We start from the raw sequence: 27263 nt of genomic DNA, 5'->3' as shown, positions 1-27263 counted from the left end.
ATACACCTTGATCTACAATGATCAGAAAATATCCTCTATAGAAAGTAGTTTCAAGATTATTTGTTTGTGAAACATCTTCATAATTAGGCAAATGTTTTCATTTCCTTGTTCAAATTTTCCTTTGATTTAGAAAAACTATTCTCTCTTAAGTTAAAAAAAAAGTTAACTTCTTTTATAAGTGAAATAGCCAAACTTAGATATACTTTTTTTGGCAAGCTTTTGCTGACGCTATTCATAACAAGCAATAGTTCACCTCAAGAAACTTTGGATAGCACAATTTAGAATTGATTTCATTTTCCTCCAAAGACCTTGGTTTATTCTTTATTTGAGAAATTTCTGTTGTTCTAACTCCTTTTAGTGCATCTTGTATCTTCTCAAAATTAAATCTAATTGCTTTAACTGTTTTTAGTCAGCATTCCCATCATGTGTTTGTCAGTGTTTGCAAGGTCAAATTTGATATCTCTTTCATCAAGATGCTCTTTCTTTGGGCAGATCCAGAAAATATCATAAGTAATCTTTAAATTGTTCCAAACAATGTCATCATCAGTGGCAGAGCTGTGACCACAACTTGTAGTAACAAATTCAAAAGACTATGCATTGCTCAAAGCACAAAAACTGGAATTTTTTTCCAAAATTCTGGCATGTATACCTTTTTCTTTTGCCAGCTGTGTTAACGCCATTATGATGGTCTTGCCCCTGAGATGCTTTTAAATTATTTAAATAAAGCTAAAATTTATTTTAATTTTTTGAAAATTTAATGGAATTATTAAATATTTTTATTAAAAAATAGATGCATTTGCAATTCTAATGTTTAATGCCCATCTAGTTGCCAATATAAAAAATGAATATTATGCTACATGCACTTTACATCCAGACCTACATATATACAAATTTAAGAATAATGTGAGTCATTACTCTTTTTTAGCAACCATGTGCAACTGTTGTGGATACTGTGTTAATTTGTGAGTATATTTGGAACTTTGAGTTAGAACATGAAGAGAAAGATTTGATGAGTTAATGTGCCTTTTCTCTTATTCAACATCTTGTGTAGCTCAAATCCTCCCCTCACTCCTCTTTAAGCAATGTCCACCTAAGACTCAGGTGGCAGCACCATGCAGACCTTCATGGCATTTGGCAGCAGTTGCCATTTTGGGGGTGGGAGGAGTGTAAAATATATATCACATAAAATTTGTCATTTTAACCATTTTTAAGTATACAATTCAGTGGTATTAATTACATTCACAATATCGTGCAACTATCAGGGGCTGGCCCCGTGGCCGAGTGGTTGATTTCGCGCGCTCCGCTGCAGGCGGCCCAGTGTTTCATTGGTTCGGGTCCTGGGCACAGACATGGCACTGCTCATCAGGCCACGCTGAGGCGGCGTCCCACATACCACAACTAGAAGAATCCACAACGAAGACTATACAACTATGTACCGGGGGGCTTTGGAGAGAAAAAGGAAATAATAAAATCTTTAAAAAAAAAAAATATTGTGCAACTATCACCACTATCTATTTCCAAAAATTTTTCATCACTCCAAACAAAAACTCTGTACCCATTAAGCAATAATTCCTCCTCTCTTCCATCTCTGGAAACTTCTAATCTACTTTCTGTCTCTATGAATTTGTCTATTCTAGATATTTCACATAAGCGAAACCATACAATATTTGTCCTTTTGTCTTTGGCCTATTTCGCTTCGCATAATGTTTTCCAGGTTCATCCATGTTGTAGCACATATCAGAACTTCAGTCCTTTATATGCTCGAATAAAAGTCCACCGTATGTGTACACTACAGTTTCTTTACCCGTTCATCAGTGCTTGCCTTTTGATTAAGAGCTCAGCGTGGAGAAGTGGGGCCTAAGCAGTGTTTGTGACAGGCAGTACCCCACACAGTGTGGGGCCTGTGGCAGGAGTCCTTCCCACCTGGGTCTAGGAGAGTACTGCTACCCCACAAAAATCACTGGTAGAGATTCTCCATTACTCCAGCTGTGGTGTTCCCCTTTGCCGCTCAATTCCTAAAGCACCTGCAATCAATGAAATAAAGTTGAACATGTGTCTACAGAGTGAGTGACTGTTGCCCTCCCCACAATTAAACTTCAAGCTCCCTTTCTGTTCCCAGGTGTTGGTGCTGGTAGTTAACAGAGAAGGAAATGAATACTGGCTCTCGGCGTGCCAGTTGTTGTGCTAGGAGATGGAACTCAGCAGAGGTTCACTTTTCCCTTCCTGTCTTCTCCAGTGTCTAACATGGCACTACCTACCTATCAGGAATTGAAAACTACTGCTGATTGAGTGATTGGAACATGACTTCTTCCTAACAAAATATGTCAATTACTCATGGCCTTTATTCTTCCTTGCCCATCAGAGGTCCTGATTTCCCTGGCCAGTGAGAAGGGGCCAACCAAACATACCCTCCCAGAAAAAGATACAGGTTTGAGGGAATTGGGTTTCCTGATTATACATGGGAGAGGTGATTTCTTCTCTCTTCCTTCCCAAGTCTCATCTCTACCTGCCTATGGATCAGAATTATCATCCTTCCACCTGACAGTGTACATCAGGAGACATTCCTTTGCATTATTTTTCCTTTGTTACAATCCTGAGAATTCTTCTGTTCTTCCCCAGGAAGGCAGCTCTGCAGCATCCCTGTGGATGTTTGCTTTTCTTTGGCATAAAAAGAAAGATGAGTTCTCTTACAGCGAGGAAACATGTGAAGTGCCAACTTCAAGTTGCAGCTGTCCAGTGATTTTATTTATCCATATAGGACAAATTATTGTATGTTGGGAATTTATTTCTTAATGGGGCTAGAGAAAAGCTCCTCACTAAGAATGCAGACAACTACAGTCTCCGTGGGAACCTGACATATTTCATGGCAGCATATGAGGTTGTTATCCAAGAAGAAAACAGTTTTTCCAAATTTGACAACAAGGTGTCTAGACTCTTTTCCTAATTGATGGTCATGCATAAAAATGTATCATAAAAATGTAGCCGAAACTGTATAGGAGCATCTCACTAACAAAAGTACGTTTATCAGAAAAATTAGGTTGTGTCTATGAGAATACATAATCATCTAACAAATAGACATGCTGTAATATCCAAATAATTCTGTTATTTTGGGTTCTTCAAATCTTGTTTTCTAAGTTTTATTTCTGGTGTCTAAAATTTTTCAGACAAGATCTTCCTGAATGGAGAGTGATGATTCAGTGCTCCTCTACCACAGTGTAGTACAGCTTCACATTTACAATTGTTGTCAATTTCATAACCACTGTTTATTAGCTATCACCTTTAGTTCTCATAAAGTGTTTTCAGTTTAATAGCTCATTTAATAGCCACAGACGTACAATCTGACTTCATCAAGTACCATTACAAAGAATAATCTTCTATAACGAGGCTACTTCCAGAGCCCAGTAGTTGGACACTGCTCTCCTGGATATTAAAAAAACCCTTGCCGTCGGTGGTTACCAGGGAAAAGGGGGGGTGGGGGGAGGGCACAAAGGGGGAAGTGGTGTACCCACAACATGACTAACAATAACGTACAACTGAAATCTCACAAGGTTGTAATCTATCATAACATTAATAAAAAAAAACAAAAAACAAAAAACCCTTGCCATCAAGAGCAATTATGTAAACAAGATTGGTTTCTGTGATAAAATAACAACCGCGAGGATTGGATGTTTTATATATTATCTAATTTCTAAATACCACTCTGCAAAATGATTGAAGAGTGACCTTAAAAGATAGGCCTTGGGGCCTTACAATTGAGAGCAAAGTTCCTCCTTATTGGTTGAGTGTGTGGAGCTTTCCTCCTCAGTGCTGACCAGGGTGCTGCGTGCAAAGGTCAGTCAGTGAAACGGGTCTATGTTAGATCCAATTATGGTTCCAGCATGATGCCAGGAGCTGCGCTTCCTACTTCTCCCAGTATGCTAAGGATGCTTCAACATGCTTGGTGCATAACTACCCACAGAACATATTCATTTTAGAACAGATATTACTCATGAGGTGACTTGGGTATTATTTTTCCTTAGATTCCAGAGAGATCAATAATTAATGCTGGATAGCAACAACGAAGCAACCACATCATTCCTTTTGCTGCCTTGTGGTTATCTATAAACTGTTTAATCTTAGGTAGTGGAGTAGCCATTTATATAGGGCGTACCAAATTCAGAGGCCTAAAACTGATCAGGGAGTTTAAAATTGGACTTTGTCCATTGGAAGGCTGTTCTCACTTCAGACCATCATTCTGTCCATCTGTCTATCCATTCAACTACCTTTTATGTTGAGCTCCAAATAAGCAAAAAGCATTATATTTTGTTGAGGGAGATACCAAGATGATTAAAACATGGTCCCCTGGTCCACCTGAGGATAGGTCCTCATCAGGTTTGGATCAGACCAGGAAATACAAAGTATCCTGGAAGAAGTGGGTCAAAGTTTAGGGCTTGATTCAAAAGGAGAATACAGTTCAGAGAACGTTAAGGGAGTGAGAAAGAGATGGGATCTGGACTCCTCCTACCACGCTCTGCATCACCAGGAACTCCTGAGTCCAGATCTGTCCAAGTCTGAAGAGGATTCTTTCTCTAGACCCTGACCTCTAAAAGAAGTACGGCCACTCAGAAGCTGTCTTGAGATTAAAGTGGAGACAGTGACAAAATCTCCCAAGCAAACAGGAGAGAAATACTGCTACCAAAATTAGGAAGGACCCCAGAGAGTGTTCATATAACATTACAGTAGTTTTCTTTACACTGAGGAGAAATAAAGAAAAATTTTCAATTTAGGTTGGAAGAAAAGTGTATAACTATCGGATGCTGGAATAACCTGGGAATAGAGATTTCAAATTAAATTCTTAGGAGATTTTTGGAAATAGTATAAATTCTAATTTGTCTTAAATAACTTAGTAAGATTTTGCTGAAATGGACTAAGAGAATGGATCAAAGATCATACTACTCACCAACTTAAAGCATCACCATCAAATAGTTTTGTTGAATTGTGGGTCCTCTCACCTAGAGGTTTGAAACATTAAATTTTCAAATGTGTACAAAATATATTTTAAGAGAGGACAATGACTCTCCCCCCCAGTAGATGTTTAGGAAACAGCGAAAGCAGGAGTAGGAACCTTTTTGGGTAAGGGTCCTTCCTGGATTCTCAAATTGGAAACTTATAATTTAAGCCAGTTTGAAAAGCACTACATCTTTCATTCCTTCCTTTCAATCTAAAGCTTTCAACTTCTCTTAGCTCTCATTCCTGGAAAAGGTTTTGGCAGTCACTTTTTGCAACCCACAGTTTCTGTAGCTTTTCATTTTTTACCATAGTCTTTCTGCATCTAAGCCTCACTTCCCATATGTGGTCATAATGCCACCACCACCGGAAGTAAAATGGTCCTCAGCATGGCCCTGTTTGCCCACACAAGGGCAGAAATTTGCGGCAGGAAAGGAGTCCAGCATTTGTGGATCTCAAGATACTCTGAAACTATGAAGAACACATTATTACTCATTTTATGCATGTGAAACGGACACAAAAACCTTAGGGAATTTTCTGAAGGCTACAAAGAAAGCCAGTCAGTAGGTGTGGGTCTCCACCCCACACTCATTTGTCAGGCTGTGCCTCTCGTTACAATTCTTAGCAGTTGGCAAACTAGCCTTATCATCTTTACTTTTGAATTCTATTCGATGATGACAATTTTAAAAGGAACCATTCTGTTTGCATTTTTTTGAGCATGTTCTATACTTTAGGCACTGTGCCAGAAGCTTTCAAGTGTTAGTACTAATACTTACTAAAAACTGCTAATTTTTACAAATGATACAACTGAGGCTCAGGCAAGTCATCTGACTCAAAACCCTTGAAAAACCACTAAAGACAATAGAATGTTAAATGGTGACTTACATGAAACAGTAAAATTTGGGGGTGAATTAAGACAATCCCTTTAAATAAGACTATATATATGTATATGTCTGTATACAGACACACATACATATATATATGCTCCACATATGTAAATTATATATACTTAAAAGATTTAATAAAGTGACATCTTAATGGAAGCACACATGTGCTTAATGTGCTCACATCTCTCGTGCTGATTTTCTAACAACAGTCCTGCATGCGATGCTTCTTTGAAAAGCATGTCAGTACCAGGACTGACTAAACAATGTGAAGATGACTGACATGCCCTGAGACACCTTCACCTTGGGAGAACACAGGGAGTTCACATAAATTTTCAGGAGTATGAATGAAATCTCCTGAGTCTTTTGGAATAAATGCCTCCAGGCTTGGTGGGACCACAGCCAAGCAGCCTAGAAGTTCTACACTTTGCTTACAATAGTTTGTGAACTATGATACCAAGATCTGTGTAATCCAAGTATTTTAAATGCTTCCACATCTTTTGAAGTACAATCACGAAATTTAAAAATACCCCTCTACCATCACATAGAACAGAAAAAGAGCAATTCTTTGCAAAGCTTAAGTGAGATATTTGAGTATCTAAAACCCACTTTAAAAATTATATCAGTAATGCCATGCTCTATCAGCACAATATTGGCTCCCTCATTAGCAAATTCACTTTAAGTATTAAGGTCACCCCCAGTGGTGACAGCTGGGAACCTACAACATCAAGTTAAATGGCATGCTCAATGACCAGTGGACTCCTAGAAAATTAGTTTAAAATGATGTATCATTTGTTAAACACTCTTCAGAATTAGCTCTTTAGGATCTCTCTTTAGAAATACGAAACCCCTCGAAACCACTACCACAAATAGCCAACATTTTAAATAACTGCCAAGCCACCTGCTTTTCTCCAGGAAACATTATAAAACTCACAAGTTAGTAAAGCTATGTAAAGCCCATAAAGTCTCTATCTTTCTGATGAAGTTTACTTATTTTGCTTGAGAGACTTTATTTCCCCTTTTCTGAGAAATGAAAAGTCCCCATATCAGATTCAGTTCAAGGCACAGACTTATTTGCCAAAGAAGGTCTTGTAACCGAAGTGGATGCCAGAGAACACTTCTCTGTCACTTCTGTCTTGACTCGGCCCAGTGTTTCAGGCGGTATTCACGGAGAATGAAGAGACCGATGACATAACACGTCCAGTCCTTCTCTATAATTGGCTTTACTAGAAGTGGGTAAGGGCAGAAAAATATAAATTCATCTGTCTGTAGGCAACCAAAAACATACCAACTCATCTTGGAGTAATTTAACCAATAAGATGATTTAGAGGATAGTTCAGTGGCACCACTTCTGGAAGGTAAAAGCTTAGCAGAAGGAACATAAATCAAAGGTGACTGGCAGGTAAAGGATATATGCAGCAATCAGCCAAACCATGTGCACACTGGCACAAATTCAATAAGATCATTTATAAAATTTTTAAGGCAGGAGTACACAAAAGGGGGTCTGGTGCTAACTAAATCCACAGATAGCTTACATGCCACTGAAATAAACACTTCCAGATGCGGGTGTACAAAAACCTTTCACAGAAAGAAATGTTTTCTTTCATAAATCTAAAAGAGGGACTCTTAGCAGGGAAGGGCAAAGAGTCTGAAATTGAGACTGGGCTTCTTATGGCGTGGAAGCGCCTGCTGAGGTGGAGTAATTCTGTGAGTGATGATGAACTGCGCAGAGTGTGTCTGCACTGAGGAGCATCACTACCATCAGGAAGACTAGAAAGACTGGATTTTCTTTAAGCTGAGGAAAAGGTGTAACAACTCATCCTTCCATCAGTCCTCTAAAATCTGATGTCTGAGTCAATGTTGCTCCCATTATTTTCCTCATAGTTTGTGGGGGGCAGGTGTGGTGGTGGAGACAATGGGTTCACACACAGATGAAAGCTGCTAATCAAAGTTCAGAACAATGATGCTCTGGAACTTACACTAGCACAAAGCTACTGCAGGCATGGCTTTAATGACGAAAAAAAGTTCGAAATCTGGTTAGATTATAGTCATCCTTTAGGAATGCATGACCAAATTCATTAATGGCTTAGAAAGTCAATTTGTTCATCAAAACAGCATAATAATATGTGGGACTTTCTGGTCATATACATAAACACTCCCAGAAGTTCAAACAGAAAGCTAGAATGTCTTTTAAATTTTTTTTAAGTTCAGGTGATCTCTGTATTGAGCACCCTCCCCGCCTCCCTCCCCAGGAAATCCCCTTGAAATTAGTTTTCTTGTTGGCTCTTAAACTTCATGCAAATTCCTTGTAAGCATCTGAGCACTGAATTTATTCTTGAGACTATTTTTAATTGTCTGCTTGATGCACTGACCCAATTATAAACTTGTTACATTTTACTCTTCTTACATTCATAGGCTCTTGTGCTACTTATTCTTCATGGCAAATATCTCTGCAATCCCTTCTGTCGCCTCTGTTCTCAATGTCAGTGCCTCAGCAGAGGCTTTTCTGGCCGCTTCCCTGCGATACTGCAGGAGCCACCTACGACGCCCCTCTGCCTATTACAACCCCTATCTCCAGGCCTCCTTGACACCACCACCTGAGTTATTTTTCTACAACGCACATCTGTTCATATCAACCCCTTGCTCAAAAACTCTAAATTAGCTCCTTGATGACTGTATCAGTTGTTCAAAAAGAAATTTTTCAAGCAAAATCTTAGGGAGAACCCAATACATATCAGAGATAAAAATTTATCTGTTTTATTTAGAGAAAACACTTCATGATCTGCAGAATACCTGTAAAACCATTTGGGGTTTCTGCAGAGCAGTTAGGTAACTGCTGGCCTCCATCAGAAGGTCTAGGTACAGTGGCTTGAAAGTCAGAGTCCTTCTCAAACGTCCTCACCTACCTGCGACACTTCCGCCCCCCCTTAACATCCTCCACACTCAGCTCCCCACCTTGGCCAGAGCAGCCACCTGGCTTTCATACAGCTATCTTTGTTTTTCCATTTTATTCCTGCTCTTCTTTCTGGCTGAATTATCTTTTCAAAATTCTTACTCATTCCCCTCGCCTCTGTCTCATAAACTCAGTTCAAGTGTTCACGATGGTTCAAGGCTTCCTGGACTCCCTCAGGCAGACTGTGCCCCTTCTCTGCACCCAAGGTGCTCTGTCCACCCTTCAGCGATAACACCAATCACACGGCACTGCTTATAGGCACATCTTTGCTGTATCGGAACGTCCAGTTACTCACCTTCATACACCACACCCCCATTTCCACATATTTCTAACACAATGTTTGGCAAATGTTTATTGAACTAATAAATGGAGACATCAGAGCTGTAAGGATCTGAGGACATGAGGGGACGTTCACACTGGTCCTTCCACTTCTAAATCACGTGTAGTTCAACTGTACAAATATGGATTCTGCCGAATGGACTGTTAGTACCGAGTCCAAACTCAGAAAGCAAGTGTTGTCCTTCGTCTGTGAAGTGTGCATTCATCTCATCAGGAAGGCGTGTGCTGCCAACTGCTTCCCCGCAGAGCTGGGTGACAGACTGATTCGCAGCAGCACAGTCTTGTCCTGCCTCCTTATTCATGTCTTATTTTAACCATCTGTGGGTCGGCTGTGCGTGTGAAAGATATCGCTTGCCACCAAAAACTGAAGTGAAGTTAGTTTATCTGCGTGAGGATCAACCCCTAATTCTGTCTTCCGCAGACGGTTGCTTCAGAGAAAAGGACAGGGGAGGGCCCAGGCTACTTTTCTTTCTCTTCTCCTCTCTTCTTCTCTCTCTCTTTTTTAAACCCCCAAAAGCTTGCTTGGATGAGGAACGCCTGTCAACTAGAACTTATTTACTTATTAGGCTCTTACCTAATCAGTCTAGAATATGGGAGTGGGTGTTTTAGGTTAGATGAGGAATGTAGAATTAAATCAGAGCCAGAAATGGAGTCTCTACCTTCTTTATGGGAAACTGTAAAATCTGCACAAGTGTTTGAATTGGAATTGACAGGAACCTGTAGGTCAGGCTGTGAACTTTGGGAGCCAGAGAGTCAATCAAATACTCCCTCCCCGGCATCTCCACCAGGGGCACAGCTGCCCAGCTGTCACCTTGAATGCACCTGGGCAAATTTGGAGCCTGACATGGGCTCTGCCTTCATGACCTCTGCCAACTAATCAGCCAAAATATTCCCAGATCTGGACAGCCTACTCTGAATTTTGGGTACATGCCCAGAACTGCAAGTGCACTCCAATCGGAGGGAGCGCCCGTCTGGGTGCCAGGGCAGGAGCGAACATCTGACTGACATCTAGGCTGTGGATTTTCTCTTCTCACAGCTCGGGGTCACGCAGAGGCGGTATGTGGGGAATATCTGATCTGTGCATACATAGCCTCAGGGATTTGGTTTAAACCAAATCAGAATTAAAACACCAGCCAGGAAAACAAGACCTAATTATTTTTTCCTGCATATTTTTCCTACCTTGGCTATAGCCTTAAATATATGTTGGGCACAATAAGAACAAGGTATCAGTTTCATTTTTGGAAGGTGTAACTTTTCCACTTAAAACAATCCACTTATTATGTTGTAGGATTAACTCTGCAACTACATCAGTAAATTAAGTGCCAGTTCAATGATTGTATTTGTGTGACTAAAGTATATAACACTATTTAAGAAATCATCAAAAAGTAAATCATCTCCAGTTCAAGAGGCTCTCATCATGGTTGTCTGGAGGGGATTTCTGTCACACTATCAATAAAATAGTACACAAATGTTTTACTTAAACAAAACACACTTATGAACGTTAAACGTTTCTGGCAATGGTAAATAAAGAATCTATTTTAATAAAACTAATGTGTTCTTTTCTAATATTCACCTAGTTTAGACATATAATATTAATTTAAAAATTTAAATAGTATTTGTGCCAGGTAAACATGAGCAATTTAATATACTGAGTTATAGGTCTAACTCAATATTTACAATCTTCTTGTTTATTCATAGGCTTAGAAGAAATTTCTTGTCATTTTTAGAGCACAATTTTTAAGTTTAGAAATATCCCGACTTAGTTTAGTTCCTCCCAACTAATCCTTCTGCTGCTTTCATGAATTTATGAGTTAAACAAATCCTGTGATTTTCTTTTTTAAAGAAAAAATAATTTCCTTTTGGCAGTCACTGGAAATATTTTTCTACTCTATCTCCATTCCCTCAGAAGACTGCAAAAACTTAGAAACTATAACACTTTGAAATCTTAAGATGTGGTCCTTTTAGAACCTTCTGCTCAAAAACTTCCTCTTTGTTGTCAATTACTCCTCCGTCCTTGCAGTCATGTTCAAAGCATTCCTCTATTCTCCAAGACACAGCCTGCCTTTACAAGAATAGAGATTCATTAACTTCTTGAACTACTTCAAATATAAAAAGACTCTGAAGGACGCAAACTTGCAGAAGATCCACAGGGCTGAGCAGGGCTACGATCTCTCATTTCCACTTTACTCACACCCGTCTCTCCACTGGAGAAGACTGATTTTCTCCTTTTCAAACTATGTTCCTGAAAAGTCTAGGACTCTTTGCAGGATTTCCAAGAGGACTCATAGATTTTTGACTTGAATATCCATTTACAATTTTTGTGCTACTCAAAATAAAGGTTCCATCATCTCATGTTTTATATTTGAATTCCTTGTAAATGTTTTGTTGATTAGGAAGTTATGTCTTGGAATTTTGGCTTGTTAGTTTTGCTTTTTGATATTTGAAGCAGTTCAAATAACACATTACATAAAACTGTGTAGGTGAATATATCACCTCATGAAATGTGAGGTCTTTACTGCTGATTAAAAGTGAAGGCAGAGGGGCTGGCTCAGTGGTGTAGTGGTTGAGTCTGAGCACTCTGCTTTGGCGGCCCAGGGGTTTGGAGAGAGTTTGCACACTGTTCATCAAGCCATGCTGCGGTGGCATCCCACATACAAAAAATAGAGGAAGATTGGCACAGATGTTAGCTTAGTGACAATCTTCCTCAAGTAAAAAGAGGAAGATTGGCAACAGTTAGCTCAGGGCCAAACTTCCTCACCAAAAAATTTAAAAAAATAAGTGAAGGCAGAAAAAAGCAAAATGTATTTGAATAGTCCCTGTTTACTGTGAAAACAAACCAGTTGTTAATAATACCAGAATTTTGCAAGATGAAAGTGGATAATTCCTTATAAACAAATTCACTGGCTGCCCAATTTAAGATATCACTGCAGAAGTTCAAATGAGATAAGATCTCTCTTCCCTTCTCCATTCTGCCTGATGATTAAAGAGAACACTAAGAGTTTTACAATACAACACGACTGTGCCAGTTCTATTTGGCAATACTGAATTACGACACTATGCTTACAACAGCAGAAAAAGTCTCAGTAATGAATTTCACCCAATTTAGATTCAGCAGGCAAAGTAAAATACATTTGACCCTGAAACTTTAAGCAAATATTTGTCAGAGAAGGGTCTGCAGGTGACTGAGATATTCTTTATGACATCTTCAAGAAGCTTATAATGTTTTTTTTTTTTTTTTAAAGATTTTATTTTTTCCTTTTTCTCCCCAAAGACCCCCGGTACATAGTTGTGTATTCTTCGTTGTGGGTTCTTCTAGTTGTGGCATGTGGGATGCTGCCTCAGCGTGGTCTGATGAGCAGTGCCATGTCCGCGCCCAGGATTCGAACTAACGAAACACTGGGCCGCCTGCTGCGGAGTGCACAAACTTAACCACTCGGCCACGGGGCCAGCCCCAAGCTTATAATGTTTTAAGATACTTTAAAAAATATTTTCCAGAAAACTATGAAGATTTACACTGGATTAGAAATTCATATACTGATTTGTCTAAACATGACTAGTTTGAAAATGTGAGCACTTGTTAGATAACTGTTAGTGAAACAACTTTTAAGCAAAAAATTCTTACTATTCCTCTTTTGAGCCAAGACCATTGTAGGCCTGGGTAGAACATTATTAACAACCGCTGTATTTGTGAATCTAAACTTCTCAATGTAGTGTAAATAAAACAAAGTATGGAGATAATGTAGATACACTGGTGAATATAATATTACAATTGTCACCCTTGACTTTGATTTTAAAACATCTTCACTGTCCTTACTGAATGAGATGAAATATTTGGTAAAGAAACCCCTTCCTTGTGGGACATCTTTTAATATCTCCTGGGAAACTTGTCTTCTACTCAGCACAGTTTAGGAAATGCTCTCTCGTATTCTCAGGCTAAGGCCAGTCAAAGAGTTAAGAGCAGAGGCCAGTCTTCAAAGAGGAAGATTAATGAGCAGGCTTGGTGAGACCTCATTGAAGCTCACGGTCCCAGCGAACCAGGGAGGAGTTAGCTCCTGTCCATAGATGGAACACTGTGCTACTATGTAACCTTCAGCTAGTTACCTAATTTTTCTCTGAATCTCAGTCTTCTTATCTACAAAGTGGGGATAGCACTCATCTTGCTGTGTTGTGAGGATAATTAACATAATGCAGATGAAAAGGTTTTTAAAAAATATTATGTTATTATTTGACCAACTAACACTTGTCTCAGATTCTAATGATTTCCTCTCCTAAATTCTTTAAACTTCATTTCCACATTTCAAACATTCTCTCCCTAACTAATCCTAACTTGAACACTATATTAGTTGAACCATATAAAATTTCTGATATTCAACTGTTTTTGACCTAAAGAAAATGCAATTTCATATAACTTGATCTAATAAATTTTGTAATTGAAATCCTCCTCCACCTTATTTTAAAATTAAAAACAACTAAATTACAAGTTTCACATTTTTTCTAGAGAACATTTAACTTCTACGTTATTATTGATAAATATGCCACATGTTGATTTTTTTCCTGAGAATCAGTGGCCCACAACTATAAAAAGGTACTTGGGGAGCTGGTCTGGTGGCACAGTGGTTAAGTTCGGTGCACTCTGCTTCAGTGGCCTGGGGTTTGTGGGTTTGGATCCCAGGCACAGACCTACACCACTCATCAAGCCATGCTGTGGTGGTGACTCACATACAGAAGAGAGAAAGATGGACACAGATGTTAGCTCAGGACCAATCTTCTTCACCAAAAAAAGAAGAAGAAAAAACAAAAGATACTTGGCTCCTATCTATAATGATAGATTTAGTACTTGCAAAAAGTTTGAGAAAATTTTTACTTCCAGTCAAAACACAAAGATTTAAGGACTCCTATCCAATTTCTACTTGGCATTTACACTTTTTTCTAATGTTTTGAGACACTTAATTTTCCAGGTTGAACACACAGAATGCAGACAAATCTAATGTGCTCATGACATCAGAATTATTCATGAATGTGAAATTCTAGATCAAAATAGTCAAAGCAATCTGCTATGCCATTTTTGGTTTTAAAAGTTTAAAGTGAGGAATTCTTAAAGAAAATTTCATATTTTGTATCGCACTGTGTCTACTGCAAACATTCCTGAAGAATCAATGACATGAGAGCATTGCTAGCACCCCTAATAGGCTTATACACATCAAAGTAACTGGCCATCGTGGAAGAGCAGTAAACTGAGGGTCAGGAGACTGGACTCCAGCATCGGCCCTGTCATTCACTTACGAGGTGCCTTTGGGTACACCGCAAAGCTTCTCTGGGACTGAGACAACCTGGCTTTCTCAAGTCTTAGCCAGCTTTAAAATGCTCTGATTCTGTCTCAGGATTTTAGACAGCTGAGTGGATGCTGAAGTGACATACTTCTAAGGATGCACAGGATTGTTCAGGTTAATGACCATACTTAAATGAACAATTTTATCGTCTCACTCAATCGAAAGCCACCTGACAAGATGCAAACACAAGGGGTTAACATATCTTTCTACTGTGAATATCACTCAGGAGAAATTAAAATAGATTCAGGCACTGCACATGGGATTATGTCATCTCACTCGACAAACAGTTTCCTTTCTCTGGCTTTCAAATTATAGAGCTGGTGTGGATCAGCCGTTTACAGCACGTCCCCGAGGGCTGTGAATGAGCTCTGGGACAGGTAAGCATGGGCACCGCCCACGTCCTGTAAACAGCAAGGATCCAGATAAATGAGACGTCCGACCAACTTCTAGAGGACAGCCAGCCAGTACACTGGGTTACTCTTTGGGGTATCTTCTCTGAGAGAAAAAACAAAATGCTCTAACTATAAAATCCATTTCATTCACAAAATTTTAAAATGCTTTTTACTTCTAAACTTGCACAAGTAAATTTAAAATTTAAAATTTTTTTAAAAACCAGAAGCATTTGACTTTTTAGGCTGTGAGAAGAAAATATTCTTTGAACAATTAAATACTAATTAATTTTCTGACAGGGAAGTTCATTTAAAGGTTTTGCTATACCTTTTTTGGGGGCCCAGATGCCTTTCTTTCTTTTCTTTTTTGCTTTTTTTGGTGAGGAAGATAGTCGCTGAGCTAACATCTGAGCCAGTCTTCCCCTATTTTGTATGTGGGATGCCACCGTAGCATGGCTGATGAGTGGTGTGCAGATCCACACCCGGGAACAGAACGTGTGAACCCTGGGCTTTGGAAGAGGAGCACAAAAACTTAATCACTATGCTACTGGGCTGACCCCCAGATGCCCTTCTTAATGTAAATTTTATTTTATCCTTTACTTTTCTATATTTTCTTAATTTTCTTAACATACTAGCACTACTTTCATCATCAGTAAAATGAAGAAACTTTAAAAACAGGAAAATGCAGCTAGTATTAATTTATTTAAAAAAATTAGCACCAACTTTGATATACTCATCAGTTTCTGAAACTTTTTTCCAATAACTTCCATGAGTATATAAGTCAAACTGAATTTGAAGAACCTTTATAAATTTGAGACCATGCCATTTCTCCTTTAGATTTCTGTTTCTCTAGAGGCAGTATGCAAAACAGAGCCAGTATGCAAAAACTGATGCTGACTATGTAGAGACCTTAGCGTTTAAGGTGATAACTGTGATTAAAAAGCCACTGATTATTCGACCATTATTAATCCAAAAAGTAAAAATGAATATTTATCTATTCTCAGCAACAATAATCTTTAAATGGTATTTAAATTTTAATGGTATAAACTATTAGTATGTAAAGAAATCACATTATTATTCGAGTTTTAGTTTCTTCTGGGATTACAAAGTGAGGCCCCGGTGTGTGTGTTGTGTGTGTGTGTTGGGTGGGGTGGGGAATGGTTTCTACTTTAGTCTGTTCGTATTCTTATCCAATTCCTTTTAGAAAATATACTACAGCTTCTACTGCTACTTCTGCTGTTATTAATATAATTTATTAAGAGCTTACTACAAGTCAAGTTCAAGTGCTCCTTAGATTCTATCATGAGGTGTGTTCTATGATTATACCCACTTTACAGACAGAGAACTGGGCCATGCAGAGGATAAGAAACTTACTTAAGGCTACTTAGCTAGTTGGTGGCAGAGCTGGGCTGTGAACCCTGGCCCTTTGGCTCTAGGATCAACAGTCTTAGTCACCACACAATACAGCCTCATGTGATATCAACTGCTGTGAGCAAAAGGACAACATAAGATGACAAGCATCAAAATCACTTAGGACATTCTAGCTTGTGTAAGTGCCCTAAAATAACTACTACAAATCACAGACACTGAAGTGATTTTCAGAATTACTGAGGAAAAATAAACAATAAGCAAAAAGTAAAATCAGTCTCTTTAAATGTTCTTTAGCATGTATATACGGAAGATCAGGTACATAGGGTTGGAGATAGCAGCAAAAGTGTGTTTTAGGAGAAAGATTTTGGAGTTGGCAGTTGGAAGGCCTGAATTTTAGCCTTGGTTCCATCATTAAACTAATTAATAGCTTAACCTGAGGAAAATTACTTAAATCTTCTCAGGATGGCACTTTCTCTGATCTTCCACATAGGGTTGAGAACCAATGAGAACACAGAAAAGAAAGAAATCATTAATTAAAATCAATACGCCAGAGAGCACCATGGTGCCTGGCTGAGCAGGGATCTGGTTTCCAAGCGTCTCCACAGCACTCAGGAATGGCGGGCAACCGACGTCTCTGCCGCCTTCTCCCTCTCCTCCCGCAGCCGCTCAGGGCAAAGCAGTGTTTGTCCTCTCCTCCACCCAACGTGCTTCATCATTCCTTTCTCCTACCCTTTCAACTAATTCCCAGGGGGAAGAACTCAAATTTTTATGCAATGAATTATATTCCTGAAATTGATCATGTTGTGATTTTATATAAAATTATTTCAGAAATCCTAGTAGAAGACAGAATGATGCTTCACTAAAGGCAGACTTTTATTGGGTTATTGACTGATGTTGGAATTAAGTTTCCGTGTAACTACTGGCTGTCATTTTAGTTCTCCAAATTTATTTCAAATTACTAGGAATTGGCTAGATGAGTCAAGTTATGAATACTCTAAATTAGATATCACATTTATACAGACATCACGCAAGCACCCAGGATTCAGAATGACATGCTGCAAAGACAACATCTGTGTATTTCATAAATTTGTTCACGGGCATTTTAGTTCACAAAGGGAATTTTACGTTGGATGCTAGTTAGCTCAGCCTTTTGGAATGAAACTTTAGGTCTCAGTCTATGGTTACTACAGGGCAGTGCATACTCCTCCTTATCTTCTTAGCAGCTGCAGCTCAAAGCTTAGGTAGCAAAGTGTCCCCATTGCAGCATAAAGTACCATCTCAGGGAGTGGTCATCAGGGAACTGAACATCAGCATCACCCAACGTCAGGAGCATCTCCTTTCAGCAGCTGGAGGCATGTGGGACCAGGGTGGGATGGCCCACTGTCAGCATATACAGCCTGCAAATCTATCCCACTTTAAAGAGAATTTTTAACTTTAAAAAGCAGATTTATATAATGTAATAGATACCATGAAAATGTGTCTCCCTGATCACATTACTCATGATATAAAATGGAGTAGGCATAGTCAGTCCTGTAGGCTGGGCAGATTCTTATAGCTCTAGGAAATGGAACAAATCTTTCAAGGTGGGTCCTTTCTGAGGAGTGATGAACACTCGGTGCCCTCTGTGGTGGAGGTTCTTTACCATCTGCTGTTGATTTCGCCTGTCTGCTTTGGTAGCGGCTAAGTGAACCTTCGAGGTCATGGCTTATTTGTTGTATTTTCCAGATCCATTTAAAGTAAGCATTTAAAAATTGCAACATTAGTTTTAAAAAGCATATTGATTGCATGTTGATTAGATAAAAATTAGCTTAAACTATATCTGAACTTAGTTTCAAGTATATTTTCTGACTATATACTACAATCTTAGATTAGAAAAGCAACAGTACACAAACAATTGAGTGCCAAGTTACCCATGGCGGAATGAACACATATACTGTTGTTAGTGCTGTGGAGTTGATTCTGACTCCTAGCGATGCTATGTACAGCAGAGTGGAAGCCTGCCCTGTCTTTTTGCGCCATCCTCTCATCTTCCTCCACCATATGAGACAATGCTCTGCTGCTATTCACAGGGTTTTCATGGCCAATTTTTTCAGAAGTGGGTGACCAGGGCCTTCCTCCTAGTCCGTCTTAGTCTGGAAGCTCTGCTGAAACCTGTCCACCATGAGTGACCCTGCTGGTATTTGAAATACCAGTGGCATAGCTTTCAGTATCACAGCAACATGCGGCTGCCACAGTATGACAATGACAGACGGGTGGCGTGGTTCCCTGGCTGGGAAGAGAACCTTGACTGTGGCAGTGAGAGCTCTGAACCTTAACCACTAGACCACCAGGGCTGGCTGAATACGAACACACACACACACACACACGTCATCAACCAAGACGGTTCTTAAGTGATCCGTCTGGTCTGTTTAAAAATAAAAACTTGAAGAATGAAGCAGCCACCACTGTCATCACTTCTTCATGAAGAAATATCACAGACTTCATGATTGGGAGATTTTCCCCTTCCATTACATACATTTTCCTTTATGTAATGTTATCTATTACTTTTAGTTACCATTTTAGGTTATTTCTCAAAAATCCTGTTTCCCCTTGCTACTCTTTAATTACATCTAGATTATTGTCAACACTGCCTCCTTTTTCTTCTCTCTCCATTCTACTGCTCAATCTATTAGTCATTATTTGGCTCTTATCTATAGATTTGATATTTTAATCCTTTGTTATAAGTTGGTTCTTTCAATTCCAGTTGGTTTTTAAATTCTTCCAGTCATCTCATATTTTTCTAGATCTCATCTTCCTTTTGGCTTATCACTTAAAATACTCTCAGCTATCACGTAGGAAAAAAAAAACCAAGAGAAACTTGATTTCATTGTTTCTTTCAACTGTAATAATCTAAAAGCATTCATGCAAAAGGATATTGATTTAATCAGTAGTATTAAATCATGTTCTTACAATACATAAGACAAATTTTAAATATTAAACAAAAGTGAAAAGAATCATCGCCATTACAAAAAGCTCCTGGAGACACATATAAAAAGCTTCTGACACGTTCTTGCTGTCACACTAAGAATCAGTACAATTAACAATAAGTATTGAGAACAAAGAAAGAGAAGAAAGCACTCCCTTTAACTGAAGCTCAGGAAAAAAGCAGATGATGTAATTTAGAGGGAATCATGAATTCTATCAACAGATAACAGTAAAATCCACTCTTAGGAAAAAAACACATACCATGTTATACTTATGCATATATTTATAATGTTGTACATATATATTCTGCTTTAATATGTTAAAGCAGAAGGGCATATTAAAAAAAAAAAGGTAAATTCTACTGTTCCTCAGTCATATAAATCAGACCTCACTTTCTGAAAATCAAACCAATTCCTTACAAACAGAAAAGGACTTGGAGAAAGTTCTATTAACATGAATAAAGATTTTTTTTTTAAAGGCCACAAAATGAGCATTTAATTAACACACACATACACACACACACACTTTCTTTAGGCTGTTGAAATATAAAGTCTTTAATTCTCCATTAAAAAAAAAAACAAACCCTGATTATAAGCTTTAAAACCATTTGAAGATGTGAAAGACTGTCTGCGTTTCAGCCTACTTCAAAGCCAGTAAAGAAATCATTTCTTCTTCTTCCAACTCAAAGTATGTTTAGGAGCAGGACATCTGATAGAAGTGGTATTGCCAATCTAACCAATTTTAAAATATAAAGTGCTTCTGGCAATATTTGGATACATGTAATTTGACAAAAAAGTTTTATAAACCTAAGCTTTGAAAAATAGAAAACATAAGCCCCAACAAAAAAGCATAATTTGTAATTGAAAGAAAATAATATTTTGTAGAAAAAAATTGTCCTTCCAAAAAGAGACAAAAATGACTAACTTTTATTTCCCAAGAGAATTATGCCACTTTTATACAACAAAATTACAGTCACCACAAATTGCTTTCAACAATTCCATTGCTTCTTCATTTGACCACTTGAAAATCAAAATTCTTTCAGATTATAAATATAACTTTTTATAACTCTGTTATTACGTACTGTGAACGGGGAAAGGGGGCCAATCTTGTGGCCGTAGCGTCGAACGGCCTCTCTGATGTGGCAGGGCTGGATGGCATCGCTGTGGGCCTCAACACCACAGGCCGCAGGGCTCTGCGACAGAAAAACACATAAATTGTTACTAAATCAAAAACACACAACAGAACTGCAGTGTATAAAATATGAAAATAAACTTTCATAAACTGGACGTTTTCCCCTTAGGATGCACATCACTGTGCCATATACTGCATCTAAAAAATCCAGTAGCAAATCAAAGGCTCCTGCACACGGCCCATTCCTAGCAGATCTACCAAACGCAAGCTTCATGCCCACAATATTTCACCCAGGTCTGCCCATCAAGGTACAGGAGAATACAGCCACTTGCGTGCAGATGAAAAGTGTCATGGCGGCTAGTTGAAAGAACCACAGGAAGCTGTTCTTTTAAAAAACATTTAAATATTTATTATTATAAATGTTTTTTGGGAGCTTGTTGGGTGTATTTCTGAAATAACTTGAGAGTCATCAATTTTAAAATGAAAAATGTAAAATTGCTATATATTTATTTATAGTACTGGGGACTGTCATAAAAGATTATTTCAACTTGGTTCCTAATTTTCGAGGTGCCCTCAGGGCAGAAACAAAATAAAACAAAAACTTCCTATTTTAATCTGCCTCTTCTGTAAAAGGCGGGTTTTGAAGTACAAAAAGACAGAAGAAAGACAAAGATTATTTGCAATGAGAGTATGAATATCAACTCAAGAAATGTGTGTAACGTGATTTTTTAAAAAAATGAAAATGCTCAATAGAGGCGTTAGAGTTTCGCGGCTCAGTTGCAGGCTCTAGCTTCCCGACTGCCTGGGTCCAGATCTCAGCCCAAGCAGTCACCAGCTCTGTCAAATTAGCTACTATCTCTGCACTTCAGTGTCCTCATCTGTCAAATTGGGATAATAATTACATTTGCTTTATAGGAGTGTTGTAAAAATTAAATGAGTTGATATACCTAAACCACTTAGTGCCAGACACGTTAGCTACTAATAGTATTAGGTTATTATTTAAATTAAGAGTTAAAAATGGAACCTCCATGTTCTGAAACGATAAGCTAATTTGTTTTAAAGTGCAGTGGATACCAGATGTCAGGGCACCAAGAGTTAAGAGTTAAGAGAAAGAAACAGTGGCTTGTGTACAGTGGCTTGTGTATTACTATGACTAGAAGTCATTCTAGGTCATTCAGTCACATAATTATGATAATTGTTTTTCTAATACTTCCTACAATTACCACTCTCATACTTCCTTGTGGGGTATAACTAGTACAACCTCTATGGATAGTGATTCAGCAAAATCTTATCAAAATGAAAAAGTAAACCGTTTTTGACTCAGCAACTTCTCCTCTAAGAACTTATCCTACAGATATATTACACACATAATATATATATGGATATTCACTGCAGCACTATTTGAATTGATAAACTAAATGTTCATCAATGAGGGAACACTGAAATAAATTATGATACATCCACTCAACAAAACAGAAACCTTAACAACCACTGAAAAGAATGAGGCAGTTCCAGACATACTCCTATGGAGCTCTCTCTAAGATATATTGTGAGAAAAAATGCAGGGTGTCCAATTGGGTGGCACTATGGTACCAATTGTTAAAAAAAAAAGAAGGCTATACATTTACACTCATTGAAGCATTGAATATTTCTGCAAGGGTACACCCAAAACCAGTAACAGTGCTTATCTCTTGGAGGATAAATGGGTAGCTGGAGGATAGGAGGTAGAGAAGACATTTTTCATTGTGTATTTTTCTGCACTTTTAAAATATACTTTTTGTATCTTGTGCATGCTTTTGCTATTAGAAATTAGTAAAATAATTTAAAAATTCCAACAAAATGAGAGCACTGCTAATTATCCAAGTTGAACCTAAAGAAAAGACTTAAATCTAGGGGCCAGCCCAGTGGCGCAGTGGTTAAGTGCACACATCCTGCTGCTCGGTGGCGAGGGGTTTGCCACTTTGGATGCTGGGTGTGGACATGGCACTGCTTGGCACGCCATGCTGTGGTAGGCGTCCCACAAATGAAGTAGAGGAAGATGGGCACGGATGTTAGCTCAGGGCCAGGCTTCCTCAGGAAAACAGAGGAGGACTGGCAGTAGTTAGCTCAGGGCTAATCTTCCTCAAAAGTAAAAAAAAAGACTTTAATATAAAGCAAAACAGATCTTGATTATTTTTACTATTTTAACAAGATTTGAAATAAGCTGAATAGGAATTTACTCTAGGGTATCTTTCTCAATTTAATTCCAACAATACCCTAAATAACATATCTGCTATGCCCATAGTAAGACGGATTAAGTTATCTTAACCCCTCACTTTGGCACTATACAAAGGTGCACAGGATTTTCTTTTTTTGAGTGCTTTCTCAATTCTCATTCCAAATACTTTTTTTCAGTTGGAATATGTTAGAATAAATGCAATTATCAGGTATCAGATAAGTGTAAAGCCTCTTCTGTGAGTCCGTTCAGCTCCAAAATATGAATATGACTAATATAGACATTAACTTGCAAGGTATAACAGATGCTTGTGGAGTAAGTTGACGCATTCCATCCATTTGTGGACATGAATGCAAATATTTAGCTGAATTTGGAATCTAAAGTAAGTTTTCCAGTGGAAACTCAGGCGGAAATACAAAAAAAGAGACATCAAGAGGGTAAATATCCTGCATACTAAATAGGGTGGAAAGCCCTGCCTGTGTATTCTTCTATGGCATCTCCTTTCCCCCTGCAAATTGGATTTATTTTCCATTTCTTTTCTCCATGGTCAATAGAAATTCTACTCTTCCTCTACTTTCCCAAATAAATTTGGTTTTGGTATAGAACGTTTCGGTCAAAATCACTCAGCATCTCTGGCATGGCAATCAAATACTATTTGAGAACACTGAAGCAGGAAGCCTAAGTTAGAAACTACCTGTGACTGCTATTTGTAAGATACGGAGACAAGGACGCCAGCCTGGGTGAATCATGTTATCTTTGCCAAAAAGATGAAGTTAACTTATATAAAAAGAAAAATATTCAATTTTATGAAGAATGTCATTAGATTTTCCATTTTGCCAATTTCAGGTTTATCTGCTATAAATAAGCAACTTAAACATTAGCATAAAGTTACCGTGTGCACTTCTATACTTCCCTGATTTGCCCACTGAGTTCTCTGGAGGGGAACTTTTAAATCTAAAATGTTGTATTCCCAGTATTGTTTCCACCTCAACAAACAGCTTCACATTTGTGGCAATATCCAGTCCCTCACCAAGGTACTTGTAATCTGTGCAAATTCAAAATTCATACCAAGTTTAGAATTTTTTTAAAGATTTTATTTTTCCTTTTTCTCCCCCAACCCCCCGGGTACACAGTTGTGTATTTTAGTTGTGGGTCCTTCTAGTTGTGGCATGTGGGATGCCACCTCAGCATGGCTTGATGAGCGGTGCCATGTCTGCGCCCAGGATCTGAACTGGCGAAACCCTGGGCCGCTGAAGTGGAGCTCATGAACTTAACCCCTCAGCCACGGGGCCGGCCCCTCAAGTTTAGAATTTTTAATTTAGCAGTGACTCTAACATTTTAATAATATTCTTCAAAATTGTATCAGAAGAATTAGCATTAAATTTATATGTTTGTTATGTAATATTAAAAAGTCTTACATCTGCTGTAAACACATATGAAGGGTATTAGAGCTATGTATCAATTCATCTTTCCTATTCTGATTGTGCCTACATTTTACGATATTCTTTAAATTTTCAAAACGAATTACATATATTTGACAACATACTGAGTCCTCTCGTCTATAGAGTGTCAAAAGCTCTGTAGGACTAAACTTTATTTCCTTAAGTAAAGTAAAAGCTGCTTGGTAAATTTCTTCATATGTCAGTTCCTCTTCCTCTTGGTTGCTTTCATATTCCATTCTTGTATTCTTCCATTTCATCTTTATTCGTGTCACTTCATCCAAAAACTGATGCTGGGTACTGGAAGCTGAAGTATCATATGGAGTTCTATACTTCCTAGATTTGAATATCGTCCCTCTGCTTGTCCTTGCTGGCTTGCAGTGAATAAAATCTCTCAGCAGTTTGCACTGTCAACTGTGGCACAAGGAAGTCATATTGAAATGTCTGTTGCCCCTGGATCTCTTACAAAGGTCTGTAGGTCCTAACTCTTTTCTTCCCAATTTAAAAGTTCTTGTCAAGGTAAAAGTGTCCTCTCCTGTATCAGTGTTCCCATTGCCAAGGACCTGGAATCTCAGATAATTGCCTCTTCTTCTTTCCACACACATAATGGTGGATTAGATCTCTTGTTAAACTTGAAATACTAAGTCTTACAGAGGAGTAAATATCTCAGACTAGAGAAAATGAAAGGTTAGTACTACTATTACTAGTACTTCTGCCACTTACTGACCACAAAGGTTGACATAATCCGACTGGCCAGGCAAGTGTCTTCTCTCTCCCAGACCTTCATCTTATAGAAGCTTTCTTTTCAGAAGAAGGTGGGTCATTCTTTGGCCAATGGTTACAGCATATAATCTAGTTAATGTTCTCATTTCAAAGTTTAATTAAGATGTTAATTGTTAAAACTGTAGTTCTATATAACTAGGGAAAGCTTTAACTGAGGAAATTAAAACTAGAAAAGGTATTTAAGGAGAAGACAGGAGAGAATCACTGAATTCAAGGATTCATATATTATTAAATCTGGAAGGAACAAAAGATATCACCTATTCTAAACTTTCCCAACTCCTACCTTATTTTATAGATGAGTGAGTGAAGATAAAGGACGTGCCGAAGATTACAATGATGGTATCAGGATATGGCTATACACTGAATCTCCTGGCTCCTAGTACACACAGCTGGCATATAATAGAGGCTTTATTATTTTATGTAGAATGAATTGTACCATATTACCACTATAGCTTATGTTTGCAGTGAGCAGAAATCAAAATATAGCAAGAAACTGAATGTAAAGATGTGGATGAATAAATAGAGAAGTAATTAATAGCTCTAAAGTGAGACATTATTAATTCTGATGTCAGTAATTTTGAATTTAGGAGAATTCAGACTTAGACTGGGCTAATACTTATTTTACTCAGGAAAACTCTGCTGGAAAATAACTCTAATTTAATAGCTTTCAACAAGATTAGGAGAGAAATGCTTAAGTATTTAAGAGAAAAAAACTTTAAGAATTTGCAAAGATTTGTAAAGAATTATTTTATGTATGCATAATTACCAGGTTAATTACTTCTTATATACTTTGTAAAGCAAGTCCACTGAAGAGGTCTTCAGGTAACATTTTATTACCCTCATTTTAGTTACTGAATGAGTTGGAGAGCACTATAGCTGAAATTCTTTAAAACTACTTTACAATACAGAACTTCCTTATAGTTCAGATTTTCCCTTAAAAAATAAGGAGTGAGCTCTGTCATTTTGTAAATGAAAGGGGAAACCAGATATGAGGCTGAAATTCAAGTCGGCTTACTATCAATTGTAAAATTATATCTTGGCATGGTTCTACTACTTGTAATGGCAAATGGTTGCTATTGTACCAACCAAGCTGTAACTAAAAGCATCAACTTTGGACAAATTATTAAACAAAGTACCTGAAAGCAATAGAGATTGATCAAAACCAGGCAGAAAGTGGAAGGGGGAGTGTCTGTATTTAGAAGAAAGGAATGGCAGTGGGTTGTTTCCTGTTTTTTACTGTTTTAGCTTAAGGGCAGGCTCCAGTCAGTATAGGGGGCGCACAAACTTAGAGGCTTGAAGAACTACAGGCCAGAGCTCAAGGCAACCAGAGTAGGTGTAAAGTGAGGAAGGAAATCCCCAAAAAGACAGAGTCAAAGAAGGGAAGCCCCAAATTCATTGTATAAACTTTAGCCAAATCTTTGACTAAACCTTAAACTACTCCTGTGTGGTATGAAATCCAAGAGACCCAGCAAAAGCTAAATGAAGTGAAGAGAGATTCCAGCTACTGCCCCTGAAAAAGAGCTTGATTTTGAAGTTCAGAGTTGAGTCTAGAAAAGTAAATCGCCTGCTTAACATATATACACACACACCACCACCACCATCATGTACAACATATTATTCACAATGCCCAGTACATAATTCAAAATTTCTAGACACACAACAACACAAGAAAGTGTGACACATTCAATGGAAACTAAAATCATCCAGATATTTAATTTATCAAAGAGGTATTTTAAAGTAGCTGTTATAACGATGCTCAAGGAAATAAAGGGAAACAAACTTGTAATAAAAATGACAAAAAAAACCCAGTAGATAAATAGAAACTATAAAAAGAAATCAAATGAAAATTATAAAACCATAAAATAAAATATCAGAAATAAAACTGGAGTAGTGTAACAGCAGATTGGAGCTGACAAAAGAAGAGTCTGGAACATAAAAAAAGATCAATAGAATTTATCCAACTGAAAGAACCGAAAGAAAAGTTGTACAGAGAAATTAAACAGAGCCTCAGGTACCTGTGGAACAATATCAAAGTAACTAACAAATATGCACTTGGAGTCTCAGAGGTGGAGGAGAGAGAGAATGAAGCAGAAAAAATATCTGAAGAAAGAATTGCTGGAAATGCCCCCAAGTTGGTTAAAGATATAAACCAATATTCAAGAAGCTCAGTGAACCCTAAGCAGGATAAATACAAAGAAAACTATGACTATGGATCTCATGGTCAAACTGCTGAAAACCAAAAACACATTTATAATCCTGAAAGCATCCAGAGAAAAAACAATACGTTACAGACAAGGAAACAATGTACAAAATCTACTGACATAAGATTAAAAACAGTGAACGCCAGAAAACAGCGGAATGATATCACTAAAGTACTGAAAATAAAACTGCCAATTGACAATTCTATATCCAGTGAAAATATCTTCCAGGAGTGAAGGAAAAGTAATTTTCAGAAATATGAAAACTAAGGGAAACCATC

At 37.9% G+C, this 27263-nt stretch overlaps 1 protein-coding gene across 8 annotated transcripts in view; it reads right to left on the bottom strand.

Annotated features, from left to right (window-relative positions):
- Window positions 1-27263, bottom strand: part of SUPT3H (SPT3 homolog, SAGA and STAGA complex component) — a 467896-nt gene that overhangs the window by 66216 nt on the left and 374417 nt on the right. For all 8 annotated transcript variants that reach the window (XM_044776797.2, XM_070514825.1, XM_070514824.1 and 5 more), the window contains one exon: window positions 20298-20408. In XM_044776797.2, the coding sequence (XP_044632732.1) occupies window positions 20298-20408 (111 nt within the window). The remainder of the gene's footprint in view (window positions 1-20297; window positions 20409-27263) is intronic.

The sequence above is a fragment of the Equus asinus genome, chromosome 8 (assembly GCF_041296235.1).
Source record: "Equus asinus isolate D_3611 breed Donkey chromosome 8, EquAss-T2T_v2, whole genome shotgun sequence".
NCBI lineage: Eukaryota > Metazoa > Chordata > Mammalia > Perissodactyla > Equidae > Equus > Equus asinus.
This window is presented reverse-complemented; position numbering and strand designations above follow the sequence as displayed.